Below are 16099 nucleotides of genomic sequence, written 5' to 3' on the forward strand. Positions count from 1 at the left end.
AAGATGCAAATAACTATAAATAACTACAAATAACAGTTATTAGCAATTACCCGTTGGAATAAAAATTTAGTATTTATTATTTGCAGTTAATTGTAATTATTAATTTGCCAATACCAGAAAAAATGAAATGATAATAATGATATATAAGTGTTTAAAATAATTCTTAATTGTCCCATATGATAACTAACTATTTATTAGATTTGTAAGCAATTATTTATATTTTTTAAACTGGCTTAAAAACTGTTCATAACTGATATTCATAACAAATTTCTTTTATGATAAAAAGGTGCATTTTCAAAATTGTCTATAACTGTTAATAATTGTTATACGTGTCTAAAATCTGACGCTTATAAACTATTTAAAACTGCAAATAACTGCGCGCAACAGTTTTACGAAAAATTGATATCCAACAGAGAAAGTAATACTTTCTAATCCATATCATTAAAAAACTAAGTTTTCAATTCTTCCAACTCGACATAATAATTCCAACCATATAATCCATTAATTATTTGAAAGTATCATTTTCAAGAATTGATAAATTTTGCAAATTCAATCTCGATTTATCACAACAAATGTGAAAAATAGCTTTGCTTCAAATTCAAACAAGGAATGCAATCACGTGGTATCGTCGATTCGCGCAACCAAGCGGTGACATCACGAAACTCTTGCACGTCTTCTGAATCGGTAACAGTAGCGCGCGACACTCAGCAGCGTCTGCAGCGTTTGTATGAGCATGCGGTGTGCGAGGAAGATAAGAAAATAAGAAAATATATCAGCGGCGACCCACACATGAAATGATAACATAGTTGCCTCAGCTGAGCGTGTGCACCACGATTACGTACTGTCTCGTGGCAGTTTTGTGGCGATTACTTTACAGTGTCGACTTCGTGGCAAGCGGCATCAGCTGATCGTCGCACACGGTGTTTACAATTTCTGCTTCTGCGCTGTCTCCAAGCTCTTTGGTGGTATTGCCGAGTAAGCACTTTTATTCAAGTTTCGCGGGAATGCTTCGAAGCGGTTGTTGATAAGTGGCATGCGTCGATTCATCATCAGCTTTTAAAAATGATTTTTTTTTCGCGTTCGCGAGTAAAAAATCCTTCTCATTTAGTACTCATCCGCACATTCGAACTTATCGTATGGAATTGCATTCCATTTATCGTCAACCAACAAGTGTGCGCGAGCTGATAAATGGCTATTTCCATTTGCGAAAACGTGACTACGTACGTAATACCCGCGCCACATACATTACGATGATACACAGTCTTTTGTTAGCGTATTTTGCAGACGAAAAATAAGATCGATCAAACGAAATGTTCTTTTGACAATAGTTTCCTTCAGGACTTAAAGTTATATAGAATCACATAATATGTTATTTGTAAAATTATCAACTTGCGAATATATATTCACAGTAACACAATAATGACCAGTTGTCATCAAATGCCTCACTATTCAGCATTTAACGACTGAAATCAAACAGTGTCAGAAAGCGATAATCAATTTATCACTAGATTACCCATAAACTGCGTTATCTAGTGGCTCTTCAAACTTAATACCCCCCTCGAATCACCTGACATAATAGTAAAATGCGAGTTACCCTTAACTTAGCATCGAGCAGTCGTAAAAAAGAACGACCGTCGTGAATATAAGAAGAGCCGCCAAGCTCTACTATTTTTTTCGAAATAAAAATGAGTGTCTCGCTAGTTGCTCGCGACAGGGTGCTCCGCGTAAAAATTGATGCAGGTCCGATATAATCAAATAAAGAGAGAGAGAGTGAGAGAGAGGGAGGGAGGGAAAAAAACGGATATCGACGATTTCGAGGCAACTCGACGTTATTGCAAATGGACGTGGTCCGATTCGCGTACATATATATATATATATATATATATATATATATATATATATATATATATATATATATATATATGCACACATCCTTGAGATATATAAATTGCCATAAACCGCGTAAAGATGTTCTCTTATGCTGCGCTTGAAATTGATGGCTTACTATTATTTTTATCTGTCATTTCAACGGTTACGTAGTTCCTACAAAAGTAGTCCTTTTTCTTTCTCTCTTTCTGTTACTTCAATGGTGCGTCAATTTTTACGCTGAAATACATAACAGAGAAATTTTTCCTTTATACCGTGAGCGCGCTGTGGTAATATTTTTTTTTTTGTAAGAAAAAGCAATACCGATATTACTTTTCTTTCTTCTTCTCCGTTAAAATATATAGCAATCGATTTACATTGAAGCATTTCAGATTGATAATAGAATTTCTGCTCTCGCGAAGAATAACAGAAAAAAACCACATAATCATAATTCAGCGAATATAATGACATTAGAGTTCGAGGGAGACCTTCAAATATAAAATTTAACCAGGAACGCTTCTGTCGAAGAAAATTCAATTACGAAAAAATCTTAAAATATGCTACGAGTTCGCCGGAAAATATAACTGCGACTTTGAGCTTCGTGAAAGGATCGAAAAAGCAAATGATCCGATACAAATATTTATTGCTCTTCTTCAGTTTGTTATTCCACAATCTACATAAACAACTGGAAATTCTAGCTAAAACATAAGCTCGCGTAGAAATCCAATAAAGAGTTTCTTCGTCGATCTTTCTTAAAATATACGTTGCTCGAAATCGGGGTATAATGAATGAAAAGCAAAAGGTACTTTTATTATTTTTATCAATCTCGCATTTGTTTGCAGAACAAGGGGGTGAAAAAAGGATGATGGTGCAGAATGGAATGGACCCTGGATTGAGAACGAGACTCGACGAGTTGACGGCGCACTTTAATTCACATTACCAACGCGACCCGTCATTTTTCGTTCGAGTACCAGGAAGGTATGCTATACGTCTAATCTTTTTTTACATGCTTGAATTGCAGTATGATTTGTCGAATCAATAGCTCACGGTTCGATTTTACTGCTTAGAGAGGTTAATGAAGTGCTTTCTCAATTACACTGGGAGATGGCTGTATCTTTATCATTTCTCCTTATCAGGCTGATATAGCGTTGCCTTGGAGCATGTGTTTATTGGTTTTTGATAAAAAATATTTTGAAAATATTGTCATACAAACTTGATTAAATAGTATTACTTAATACTTCATTTAGTGAATTTAATTTTTACACTTGATTGAATTTAAAAATGCAAGTTGTTTCCCATTTTTAAGTAATTTAACGAATATTCTACCTTTCAACATTGAAAATTCAAGCAAGGTATGATATTAATTGGTCAAAGGTTATTACAAAATAAAGAAGGTTGGCGTGTGGAGAATTTTTGAGCGTTCATTGATTTTATAAACTACTAACCTTCATCGAGAATTCAATTCTACAATTTTCAAATTAATCCAGGTGTTCTTGGATATTTTCTTAATAATTAATGTATAGGTTGATAGCTAAATTAAAAAATGGAGATGTCGATCCAAACATAGATTCAATAAATTACACTCCAGTACAATCCCATGGATTTCGTCTAGGTGTTTGTACGCTGAATATTTGCTTTATTCTTAACAAAGTTCAGCTATTACGTAAAAATTACTCTCTCCCTTACTTTCATTAGAAACTCTATTAAATCCGATAAGATGGATAAAAACAAAGATTTGTTTGAGAATGAGGATATACTGGTCCGTAGCACTCGGATGCCACATATGCATGAACAGCAAATCAACTTGCAAGCTCAAACAACGTCAAAGACCAATTTAATCTAAGACATATCTCATAACCGAAAACATGCAGTCCTTGATGAATACAAATAGTCAGGTCCAATTAAACTGCACTACCACTGGAGAGTTGGAGAACTATTATATCCAAATCAATATACGCAAGTCGAGTATGAGAATAATCAGTGCCGGGTAAACTAATATAAACGGCCATACCAATTCGACAGGGTGAACCTGATAGGCGAACACATTGACTACTGCGGCTATTCTGTGTGTCCTATGGCGATCGAACAGGATGTATTGGTGGCGGTCGGTTGTACCAAGGACGACGATGACGTGCTCAGACTTAGCAATGTGGAACAGAGGTATCAAGATTATCAGCACGAGCAACTCAATAATATAAGGTAACAATGACTTTAAATTTATCTCTTTTCTTGAGAATTGCAAGATATTTCGTTTCAGACAGAGATGAAATGTACGCTGGAGATGGCCATTTTCAGCTAAATGAATTTTTAAATGTAGCTAGTTCCGGTTAGCGATTTCTTGAAGATACCCTTACTTAATGCGCTCAGTAAATTAAGGGGTAGGATTAATTAAAAAATTAATTTCTTAGAATTGAATTTTTTCATACAAAATTAAGATTACAGTTGTAGTTTTGGAAAAAACAATACTGTTTCTGCCGTCCGAACAACACTCGTTCAATGAAATGAAAAACGATGGTTTTAGTATCAACAACGAGGAAAAAAGTGTATATGTAATAATAAAATATTAATCGCCGTAATCAAATTGCAGATCTCAAACGGAAAGCACTTGACCTCGCATTGCACTCTCATTTCGAATTGGACTGGTTAAAAAACAGTTCATACACATCTTAGAGTAATATACTTAAGAATAGAAAGAAGCCTATACTAATTAAGAAAATCCTACTCACTCACTTCTTCCGTCTATTCATCCGGCCGCGATAGAGAGAGAGAGAGAGAGAGGGAAAGAGAGAGAGAGAGAGAGAGAGAGAGAGAGAGAGAGAGAGAGAGAGAGAGAGAGAGAAGAAAGAAAAATCCGAGCAAAAGGCTTCCATTAGAGAGCTTTGGCAAGTGTGTATCGTCCGATTGTAATTTATACTGGCGGAGCACTCTGACAAGCTTCATGGCACGTGTCCTCGAAGGGTCGGTTACCGCTAATGAAATTACCTCGAGCTCAGGAGAGAGCTTCTTCTTTTCTCGCTGCGGCACTATAGATAAACGATGTGGAATTAATTTCCGCGAGGCTGCTTGAAATTGCACTGTATTGTAATTAGCCACGGTGAAATGTGTATCGTGATTTCCTTTATTTCTTTTGTCAAGATTTATTTTACTCTGCTAAACGACCGATTGCTCCTTACTTTGATCGGATTTAAAAAATTTTTCTGCTCGACATAGTTATAATTCACGTGCGAAGTGGGTGTCAGTTGAAAAGTAAATTATTCGTGTGTAACATCATTAAATTACAAATCCGTCCAAATCGAAATTAAAAGCATGCGTACGCCAAAAAGACTTTCTTATTTTTAATGCCTCTTTAATCATCAACATTTCTGAAACGAAATTTCTTATTTCACAAAAATTTAAGACTTTGAGTAATATAATCACAAAACTAGCGACAACCTTCTTCAAATTCAATATATCTCTGGAGATAAAATAAAATGTTCTCATATTTACGAGAACAAGATTGTGCTTTCACTTGAATATTGAGAAATTAATTTAAAATAAGAATAATAAGTAGTTCTTGTTCGCGTGATATCTCCTTTCTCAAAAAACAAATTTTGTTAATATTTATATTATACCTAATAATTATGCTGATGCTATTCATCGTGGCGAGCTCAGCTAGCAATCTGTAGTCGGCCGACCAGTCAATCCACTTAACCCAGTAATTGAGAGCGCAGATAGTATGTATGTACTGAAGAGAAGGAAAACATTTGTAGGCAGTGTCAGCTGGACGACGAGGATGTAGGAGTATCCTGGTACAGGTACTTTCTATGTGGCGTAAAGGGAGCATTCGAAGTCATCCCTCAAGAGCGCCAACCTCGATCGATTCTCGCTACTGTCTGGGGCAACGTGCCACCCAATGCCGGACTGTCAAGTTCCAGTGCGCTTGTATCCGCTGCTCTTCTTGCTACTGTATACCTTAGCAAGGTAAATTTTCATCATGTTATAATAGAATGCCTGAGACTTTCCTGAAATTACGTGGGCCAAAGCGTAATTCAGGTCAATGTTTCCTCTTAATATTATGTCAAACTGAAACTACTTGGCAAATTTTGAATGGTCAATTGAATTAATAATGAAGTACCTCGTAACATACATATTTCCATTGGCTATTTTGATTAAAGGCACGTTATTTTAGCTAGTAAATGTTCGCAAATCTTCTGACACAATTAATATTAATTTACATATTTAATTGAATTATGAGATACTTGGATCGACTAAGAAAACTTTGTTAATAATTAATAAGACTTTGTTTGTTAAAACTTTGAAGACGTTACGATCAGCATATACCCTATGAATTAACAAACAATATAATATTGAAATCAATTATTGAACATTTTGGATGGAAAAGAATTAAGAAATTTAGCGAATTTAAAATGATAATTTTACCCTCAAATTAATTTTCTTCGGCAACATCTCTCAATAAATCGGTTTGCCGCAACTTTTACTTGAATAATCGAGCCTCGTCCCATCCAGTACACCGTTATAGTCATGGATTCCGCTCAAAGTATATCATCCGAGCGTCACTACAAGCTCACCTTCTCTCTTATCGCACAAAAAACTCAATTCCAAAGAAATATGCGCACGTCGCGTACATTAATCCTTCAACCAGTCTGGCTACAAGCGCGTGTCGTGATGTGCGACGACCACTTCGTCATCATTCGCGCGTGATGCATCAACGACGCACAGCCATATCTGTAATATTCCCGTGCGCCCCAGCTGTTGCATATGCACAGACGATTTGGCTTAGCCGACATTTACCGCGCGAAGCGATTTTTTTTCCCCGGCGCGGCTTTAACGCTACTTTTCAAGCGCGGAAAGTCACGGTTCTTTCTCGCGCGAGTTACGAGCTGGAACCGTAAGAAACTTTGTTAGCGAAAGGAGCATTGGCAAACGGCTGTTGAAAAAGTAATCTTCACCGTCGCGGCTGCGGGAAACTTTGGCATTCGGGAATTGGCCAACGCCCTTTCGATTTGCAGTTGGGATCGACGTTTTATAAGCTTTTTCGTGAATTTCCACGGTTAATTTGTTGCGTTGATCGCGTTTTTAAGGACAAACATTGCGAACGAAATATAAAAATTACAAAAAGTCGAACTACTCGATAAAGAATTTTTGGTGACTTCAATCTGAAGGTCAAAAGGATAAAATAAAAAAGTGTGAAATACGGGCACGAAATGCTAATCGAAGTAGAAAAGCACCAGTCTGTTTGCATTCTTAGCAGTTGTACGTAACGTGCAAAACGCATGCCGGCGACCGTCATGCTCGACTGAGTACAAGCACCAAAGTTGAATACCGGAGCGAATGGGAAGTTTGTTGTGACGTCTGATGTATGTGAATGTACAGCGCTTAATCTCTTAAAGGACTTTGGGTGTGAAGGGAAACTCTGCTATTGCTGCTATCAATTGCAAAACTTGCCGATTAATTAAATACTCGCCTACTCCGCCGTGTAATTGCCTTCTCAGCTTCAAAGCTCAACATTACTCTGCTGTCTGCATATATATATAACGGTTCAAACTGACTAAAATGGCCGAATTGGTAAACTATTCATCCGACAGACCTTTCATTTACATGATATTGAGGATGATGTACTGAGTTGTCTTGTACCGTGTAGCTTTTTAACTGAACAGACGACCTTGACGAGTATAATAATATACTTTCGTAAACGAAATTTAGATCGTAAAGTACACTCTATCGTACCAGCCCGTGCTTTATTACGATAAAACCACTTAAACTCTCCATAACAACGAGCGTTTTTACTCCCATCCATCTCCGTGAAAATCTATAACGGGAATCTGTGCTCGAAAATCGCACCATTTATCATCGCCTCTTCTTCTTCGTCCAAGTGATGAATTTCTCCCCTTGTCTTCCCATTTCAAACGAAATAAAAATATAAAAACAGCCTTGTTTAAGCTTTCATTAAAGATTCATCATTTTTACTCAAATCGCATTACTCTCTTTTATTGATTTTTCACTACCAAACTATGTATAGAATTCCAAGATTCTTTAAATAGATAACTGAAATTTGGAGAACCCAATGCCTTATGTTATTCATGAGGCGGATCAAAGTATACATGGCGACAGGGAGCTCTACATTTGGAATTACATATTGATGAGGCGACTTTTCACAAGACTTTTACTCATAAAATATGTAGGTAGAGAAAAAACAGTTTGTACACGTAACATTTAAAGAATGTAATTTACACATTCCTCTACCATCAGAACGCATATAAATCTAGCTAAAAAAAATAAGTCCAATAAACATTACTTTAATAGATCTAAAAATTGAATATTACAAATTTTCAAGAAAAATTGAAGGATTACTACAATGTACAATTTTTGGTAGAAAAGTCTGAATTTCGTTTTACTTTTACTTTAATATCGAACAAAGAACAAATCATAGCGAAAAATCTTCTATAAAAATAGAAGATTTTGCGCTTTATATTATATAGCTTTCATGTTAAATTTAATTATAAATATTTCGAAAACTACTGTATGAAAGGAATTGAGACTTTGCAAGATATATGAAGATGTATTTCCTAAAAACACCGAAAATTTACCACAGTTGTTGATTTGGTAGTATACTAGCTCTAGTCATTCAATGTGTTTCTAAATAAAATCCAACTACATTCGATGAAAGCACTGCCACTCTTTAAAAAGATTCCATTAAAATAGCAAAACATATATCACGTACGACTTCAAAGCCAACTGTTTACTTATACAAGATCTCGAATCATTACATACAAATAAAAAAGAGTCTACCACGTAAAGACTCGAGGACAGCTGGCGAGAGAAAAAAAGGGCTATCATAAATAACTTGCGATGAGTAGATTGGTCTTTATGAAATTCAATATCTTTTTACCCGTCATTGAAGCACGAAATATCAAAGGAGGAGATGGCTACGATGAGCGCGAGAGCAGAGAGATACATCGGCACCCAAGGTGGTGGAATGGACCAAGCTATCGCCTTTCTCGCTAGAGCCGGTGAGTAAAAGGAAGAAAAAATTTTTTTCTTCTTCTTTTTGTTAAGCGAAATCCTTCGCTTGCGGATGGCACAATCTTATATCTCGAGACGTCTTATCTCTCTTCTCTCTCTCTCTCTCTCTCTCTCTCTCTCTCTCTCTCTCTCTCTCTCTCTCGCTCGAGCTTTTCTACTTGGCAAACTTTCTTTTTACTATCTTCTTTTTTCTCTTCCCTCTTTTCAATGCGATATGTAAGCTCAGAATATGTATTTTTTTAATGCGAGAGCAAGGGTGGTTAGATGAACTTTCAAATGGAACTAACAAGCTATTTTATACGAAATCAAGTTTATCGTCGACGAGGTAAAATAAGTTTTACTTTTAAATGCAACGAGAAAATGAAGGGATATTTTCTGAGATAATACCATTTAACTTCCATGTCAACGTTGTCAATCTTCGATGTTAAAGTACCAAAATACCAACATAAATAGTTTTAAAGTTTTTAAATGTACTTTTTCAGATTTAAAAAAAATTATTATTTCATTTCACATTTTTTTGGAAGCATTAGCCCAACAAAATATCGTTTTTTATGCAATAAAATGTATTTTCAATAAAAACAAAAGCATTCCAATTGAAAAAACTATTCGTTGTTTAACGAAGTGATAATCCAACTACTTGTGAAAACAAAATCCAAATAGATGGTAGAGTGCACTTCTTACTTATACATGCGATTAGATTTTTTTTTTGTATTTCTTTAAGGATCAGCAAAGCTGATAGAATTCAATCCATTACGTGGCTTCGACGTCACGTTGCCCGACGATGCAGTTTTTGTTATCGCACATAGTCTAGCAGATCACAACAAAGCTGCCACTTCGGATTATAATACCAGGGTATTGGAATGTCGGCTAGCTGCACAGGTAATCTATGTATCTTAGTTGTCAATAAAATGAAACTAAAGGTATTTTTTATTAAAATAATTACAAACTAAAATGGATCTTTGAGTCTGCTTAAATTTAGTATTAATAGCAATTTTTATTAGATAACACGCTGAAAAAAGTGACTATTGACACAATAAAATTTCGTTTATTAAACTTTACATTTTGCAACTTTAAAAGAAAAAAACTGCTATAAGGTTTCAAGCTACAAAAAAAGTAACTGCAAGTAGCCATCAGTCCCCGGTCATATTTCTTTTTGTTCAATGTAAGAAAGGAGAAAAAGTCGCCCGCAAGCGAGCTTTGAAAATGTAACATCAAATATCTTGAAATTGAAGTCTGGTGTTTTTTCTACTCTGTGTCCTATGTCTCTACAGGTCATCGCCACGAAAAGAGGAGTCGAGTGGCGGTCGGTGCAGAAATTAATTGACGTCCAGCGCAGCCTTGGAAAGACTCTCGATGAGATGGCTGACATCGTTGTAGCAGATCTTCACGATGAACCCTATACTATCGGAGAGGTACGTAACTGCTATAAGAGCGAGACATCGTATTTTTTTTAAATGAAAGACGACTTCTCATGAAGTTGTTTCAATCCAGTGAAGCTCTGCCCGCGAAGAAAATAGTTTTGTTTAAGAATGTATTTTTTAAATGAATTAGATCAAAGGAAAATATGACACTCATATTTTTCTTTCTTTTTAAATTTTACATTAATAAATCGAGCGAAAACTTTTCGCTTAAAAGTCTTTGTTTGAGAGAAAAACAGTTGTATAAAAATAATAAAAAATAAATAAATAAACTAAGTAAAACTTAGTAAAAGTAAAGAGTTTCGCGGCAATATTACAAAATAGGCTTCAAAAACTGAATTTGCCTGATTGTTTTTTTTAGGCGTGCGAAATACTTGACATAACGGAAGTCGAATTGAAATCGATATCCAACATAATACGCCACAATATCTCACGACATCTGAAACTCAAACAAAGAGCACTACACGTCTTTCAAGGTAAGATTGAAAAAAATAGTGTTTCCTGTCTGGCTTCCAAGAAAGCATTTTTTTCACGAAAATAATAGGCGTCGATAAGAAATAAATGATATAGCTTCGTACATATTTCCTAATAAATTCGCAACTGACACCTAACTATTCGTCGCATCTGCGAATCTAGAAGCTAAGAGGAAAAAGGTAGCTGTCGGAAGCTTTTTCTTCTAGCTTGTTGTAGCTATTGAATTGTCAATGAATCGTCGAGTTTTTAGCAATATTTTTAACCACAAAAAATTCCAAAGAGAACGTGTACAATGGTTTGTAACTCTAGAATAAATAGCTCGAATGGAGTATTAGCTTTGTTTAGTTTATTAATTTGCTTTCTCATGATGGTTATACTTCTATTTCAACTTTGTAAACATGTCGTACTATTTATATTTCTAGAAATTTGAATGAGCCGTTTTGAAATAAAATAGATTAAAGCATTTTTTTAAAGCAGATTTTCACACGTGGTATTTGAAAATGATATTCCCTGCTCAATAGCCCAAATTAACTGAGTTTAAAAAGATACAATCTGATTAACTGCTCGTGCAACGCCAATATGAAGCTGCTACCCAACAAAGTGGCAATGCACGACACGCAATGAAAGTTCGCAAGCAATATTTGCATAGATTATTAGTCTGGCAACGTGTTTGCAATCGTCTGACAGTGTTAATTGGATCTACGTGACCATCTGTCTCTTCCTTCTTTTACCTTTTTGCACATCCTCTTAAATAAAAAAGTCATGACCGGATTTTGTGAAGCTAAGATAAACCCTATCAGATTAGCTCATGCAGTGCGTATGTTTCTATTTGAATCTAATTTAATCTAACCTAATCTAATTTAAAAATGTTTCATCAAAATTATGTTAATTTCTATTTTCATTTAAATATAAATATATTAAATCATTTTAATATTTTTAATTCACTTTGTTTGCATATACATAAATTATATTTTATTTAAAAAATTAATTTTTTTATTAATAAGTTTTCAGAAAAATACTAATTCCTTCACTCTAATTATTGTTAAAAAGCAGAAAATTGAAAAACTATACATCCTTCTATAATCATTGTAATCTCTGACAAAAGTCCTGAAAATTATCAGAAAGTCACAAATGTTGATCGCTTTTAAAAATTGGAGTTGACGTATGTTTTTTGTATAACTTTATAGTGTGAAGACATATCCTTTCGCTTTCAGAGATAGTTTTCAGTTAAATTAGCCTTTGCGATCACAATAAATAAAGTGCAAGGTCAAACTTTCGACGATGTTGGTATAAATCTACAAAGAAATATTTTTAATTACAAACAGCCTTATGTAGCCATGTTTAAAATTCGGTCTTGGCATCCTCTATAATTTATCTTGGTGATCATCGAAGAGAAAATATAAGTGTAAAAAATTATGTTTATAAAGAGCTATAGACATAATTATTAACATTTTTAAATTGTTTTATTAATTATTTTACAAACGTAAAATTTCTTTCACTGACAAAATATTTCATAACATCAACTGAACAGTCAATCAATAATTATGATTCGTGTTTAATTTTATTAACTTGATTATGGACAATAAAAACTTAATTATGTGCGCGCGAAGCACGTTGTTCAAATTCTAGTATCTACACGAAAAAAGCGGTAGTAACTCTCGTGTTTACAACTTAAAGCGCGATGGTGCGAATGTAAATACACATTGCGCGGAATAATTATTCTCCAAACGAGAGAGAAAGAGAAATATGTAGCAGAATCTTTTATCAAAATCAAGGACTCATGCATTTGAAATAACGGCAGAGCAATGCATAGCATTGATAACATGTTCGACTCGTGCATTGGTTGTTTCTAATGTTAGAACGAGCTTTCTCCTACTTGCACGAACTTGTTTACGAGCCCGCGCCCTCACCGTCTCCACAAGCGCGTTTCAACTTCGTCTCTATTTATTTTATTTTACTCTCGATCATTATTTTTGTATTTCGATGCCCGAAGCCCATCTCTTTTTATCTCAATTCTTTTTTTTCTTCTTATTTCCGCCTCTCATTGCTTGGACACATGTTTTTACAGTGTCTCGGAGACACGCGTAACTCAGCCGAATATTTCTGTCACCGAATCACGAGATAGGCGACAGAGTTCTACATTTCACGTGTTTTCGAACGACGAGCTGCAGGAATTCTTAAAAATAATGGATCGTTTTTCACTTTGATGGTATTATCACGAAATACACTCGACTGATTAGAATTTTTCTTCCTCACTCGTGCAAAGCTGGAGATAGTCGAGCGTTAAAGTCAAATTGAACGACACTTTACTCGCGCTAGCTTTAATCCAAGAAAGAGAGAGGGAGACTAGAATTTTCCATTCACATCAGACCAAGTGAAAACATTCCAAGCACCTAACCAGTTCCGCGACGATGTAACAAAATTCTCTAAAGACAATGCAGACGACAACTAACCGTCGTCGAGGTGGTCGCAAAGCAAAAGGAAAATCACATTTACGTCAGAGCATTCGTTCCAAAGCAAAGCTCGCTTGACCGAACTGCTCGTCGCATGTTTTCCTCCCTTCTCTCTCCACCGAGTTATGAAGGATATATTCCACGCAGCACGAGAGAAAATTTAGCCGCAATAAATCACGCCCCTCCGCATTTTTCCCTTTCAAAAGAGACGCGGGAGCCGCCGCTGTATCACTCGTCACCGCTCGTTTCGCCTCGGCTGCACTGCGCATGTGCGTGCGCTCCATTCAACGTTAATCTTCCTGCGCAGAAGACGCGCCCTTGCGTGTTCAGCCTGTCCCTTTCATTTTTATTTTTCCTTCTTCGCCGCCGAGAAACGGAAATTTTCGTATATCGCGTGCGCGGCGCTACGGGAAGATGACGTCTGGCTTACGGGAGGGAAAAAAGCTCGAGGAAAACTCAATTATCGGATGCACGAGCACGATCTGCTCAATTCGGAAATCACCGCGTCGTGCGTTTTACGAGTTACCATCATGCCCCGTCAACTTTATACCTTTCGCATTGAGAGTTCGGCTAAAGTCAATATTCGCGGAATACTCGCTTGCTGACTTCTTTTTTTTATCGCGTGCTCGCAACAAGTTTGATTTACCGAGGAAGGCGTGCCTGACGTTCCGTTGAGAATTCCATTCGTGCGAAACGTTTTTCATGTCGGCGAATGTTATACATACATTGATAACATTATCTATCGATGAAAACTTTATAATCGAGCCTGAGTAAAATTTTTTCCAAACTTGTGTTGAAACGTCGCACGATCGTAACTCTGACTGGAGAATGTAAAGCGCAATGAAACAAAGAGTCGCCACTCGCACACGGAAACGTGAAACGTCGTATTTCAAGAAATAACGGCCAGTCTCTCAGAGTGAATTGCCCATAAATCCACCTCTTGCTCGTCAAACAAGTTTTGCGCGCGCAGACAGACAGAAAAATATATTGAAGCTGAGAGCTTTGGTTGTTGCAGAGGCAAGTCGCGTGGGCGAGTTTCGCGAGGTGTGTGAGTGTAAGGACTTGGCGGCGTCTGACAGGCTACGTCAACTGGGACACCTAATGTCGGCCAGTCACTCCAGCTTGCAAAGCCTTTACGAATGTAGCCATCCGAGGATCGACGACCTTGTTCGAGTGGCCATGGAGTCCGGTGCCCTGGGAGCACGACTCACTGGCGCTGGGTAAATACTGCCTTTTGTTTTTATACATTTTATACGCGCATATGCGTTTGCATTTCGTCGGACTTTCCTTTCGTCATGCACGTTTTTTACGCTTAAAGCGATATTGCGCGACAGTATTATTTTATAGATGCATGCAGATGGAATTCTTTTTCATTTTAATAAGCATGCAGAACCTTTCGGAATGCAAAGAAGCGCGAGTTAATCTAAAGTTTTTTTAATTTTTCAAACTCACTTGAAATCTTTCTCTTCTTGTGTTCATTAACTTGGCAAAATCGCGCGAAAGTCTAATTATACGGCTAGGTACCATGCAAATTGTAATGAGTTTTTTTCGACTGCAGAAATTGTTACATTTATTCATGCAGCTTTACGCAGTATCCATTAATTAAGGCGATACTTTTCTGATTTATGACAGTATAATCATAATAATTATTAGATACGTTAGAGACTCGTTTATAGCCGCAGTAGTCTGCATTTTAAATTGTAAAAATAAAATTTTATGCTTCACTAAATGTTAAAGTAAACTTTAAAACTTTTCAAGTTTGAAGCTTAGCTCAAAATTTCTCTAAATCATCAAAATTGAGCCTCAGTATTATTGCGTACGAATTCGCAAATCCGAGCTAAACAAGCAAAACTATTGACGAATAAACAACTGTCAAAGTCTCGTAATGCGATTGGAACATTGAAAGCGAATAGCTTAAATAGATTGCAATAGATATGCGCGGCATCAGCGATACACAAATTCCCCTTTGATTTGCGCGAGCGAATTCGAAGCACGTGTATTTCAGATAGTTCGACTTTTTAATCAAGTATTTAAGCTCAGTTTATTTGAGTGCTGAAGCGTTGCACCTGTTTCGACTTGTTTAACCAAGTGCGCGGTACTGTTGAAAACAAACTACAAATTGACGTTTCGGCATAAATGAACGTGCTTGTTTTAGCAAATAGGCCGGCTTAAAGATTTTTCGTTTCAATTTATTATGCAATACTTGATGTTCGCAGTTGGGGTGGTTGCGTTGTGGCGATGACGACGAGTGACAAAGTACAGAGTTTCATCGATTGTCTGAAGGAAAAATTTTACGGCAACGACGAGCAAGCCAAGGGCCTCGATCTGTCTAAATTCGTGTTTAAAACTGAACCTAAAGAAGGAGCTGCCATTTATAACTACTAATCTTCATTTTTAGTTTCATTCCTATATTATCGGAAGATATTTTTAAATAATTATATCGGCGGATTTCAGAGAGTGCAATAAATTAGTCGAGAATTTATTAGCTTTTAAGTAGATTATGTTGCTAAGATCAACATTGTTAATGATCTATGACGAAATCTATTTTGTACGTTTATTTGTCTGTTTACTTGACTGCATATTTGATAGAAAATGTATAATAATAATGATGTGTATGCATTTATCAAGCAAACTATATTTCAAATAAAAAGAACAACATTTATATTTTTCATTATTTATGTCTTCTTAAGCGTTAAATTCAATTCACGGGCAATAATTTTTTGTGACTTTGAATTCCATTATATTTATAAGTCAAATGAAATTGAAATATTGAGCGTGTGCCTGAAATAATGAGTATTAGACCAATGGGGAAAAATACCAAAGCTCAAATTAAATGAACAGCTCGCGTTAAATATTTCATTAGGT

General features: G+C 35.9%; 1 protein-coding gene across 1 annotated transcript; it reads left to right on the forward strand.

Annotated features, from left to right (window-relative positions):
* Positions 1-715: 715 nt before the first annotated feature.
* On the forward strand, positions 716-15879 carry LOC131665280 (N-acetylgalactosamine kinase). Its single transcript, XM_058937066.1, has 10 exons — positions 716-975; positions 2709-2844; positions 3889-4065; positions 5616-5826; positions 8768-8876; positions 9611-9768; positions 10161-10301; positions 10669-10783; positions 14250-14454; positions 15451-15879. Exons 2-10 carry the CDS (start codon positions 2729-2731, stop codon positions 15617-15619), a joined length of 1401 nt encoding a protein of 466 aa, XP_058793049.1. The 5' UTR covers positions 716-975; positions 2709-2728; the 3' UTR covers positions 15620-15879.
* The last annotated feature ends 220 nt before the right edge of the window (positions 15880-16099 follow it).

This window comes from Phymastichus coffea, unplaced genomic scaffold (assembly GCF_024137745.1).
Source record: "Phymastichus coffea isolate CEN01 unplaced genomic scaffold, Cenicafe_Pcof_1.1 PCOF00050, whole genome shotgun sequence".
Taxonomy (NCBI): Eukaryota; Metazoa; Arthropoda; class Insecta; order Hymenoptera; family Eulophidae; genus Phymastichus; species Phymastichus coffea.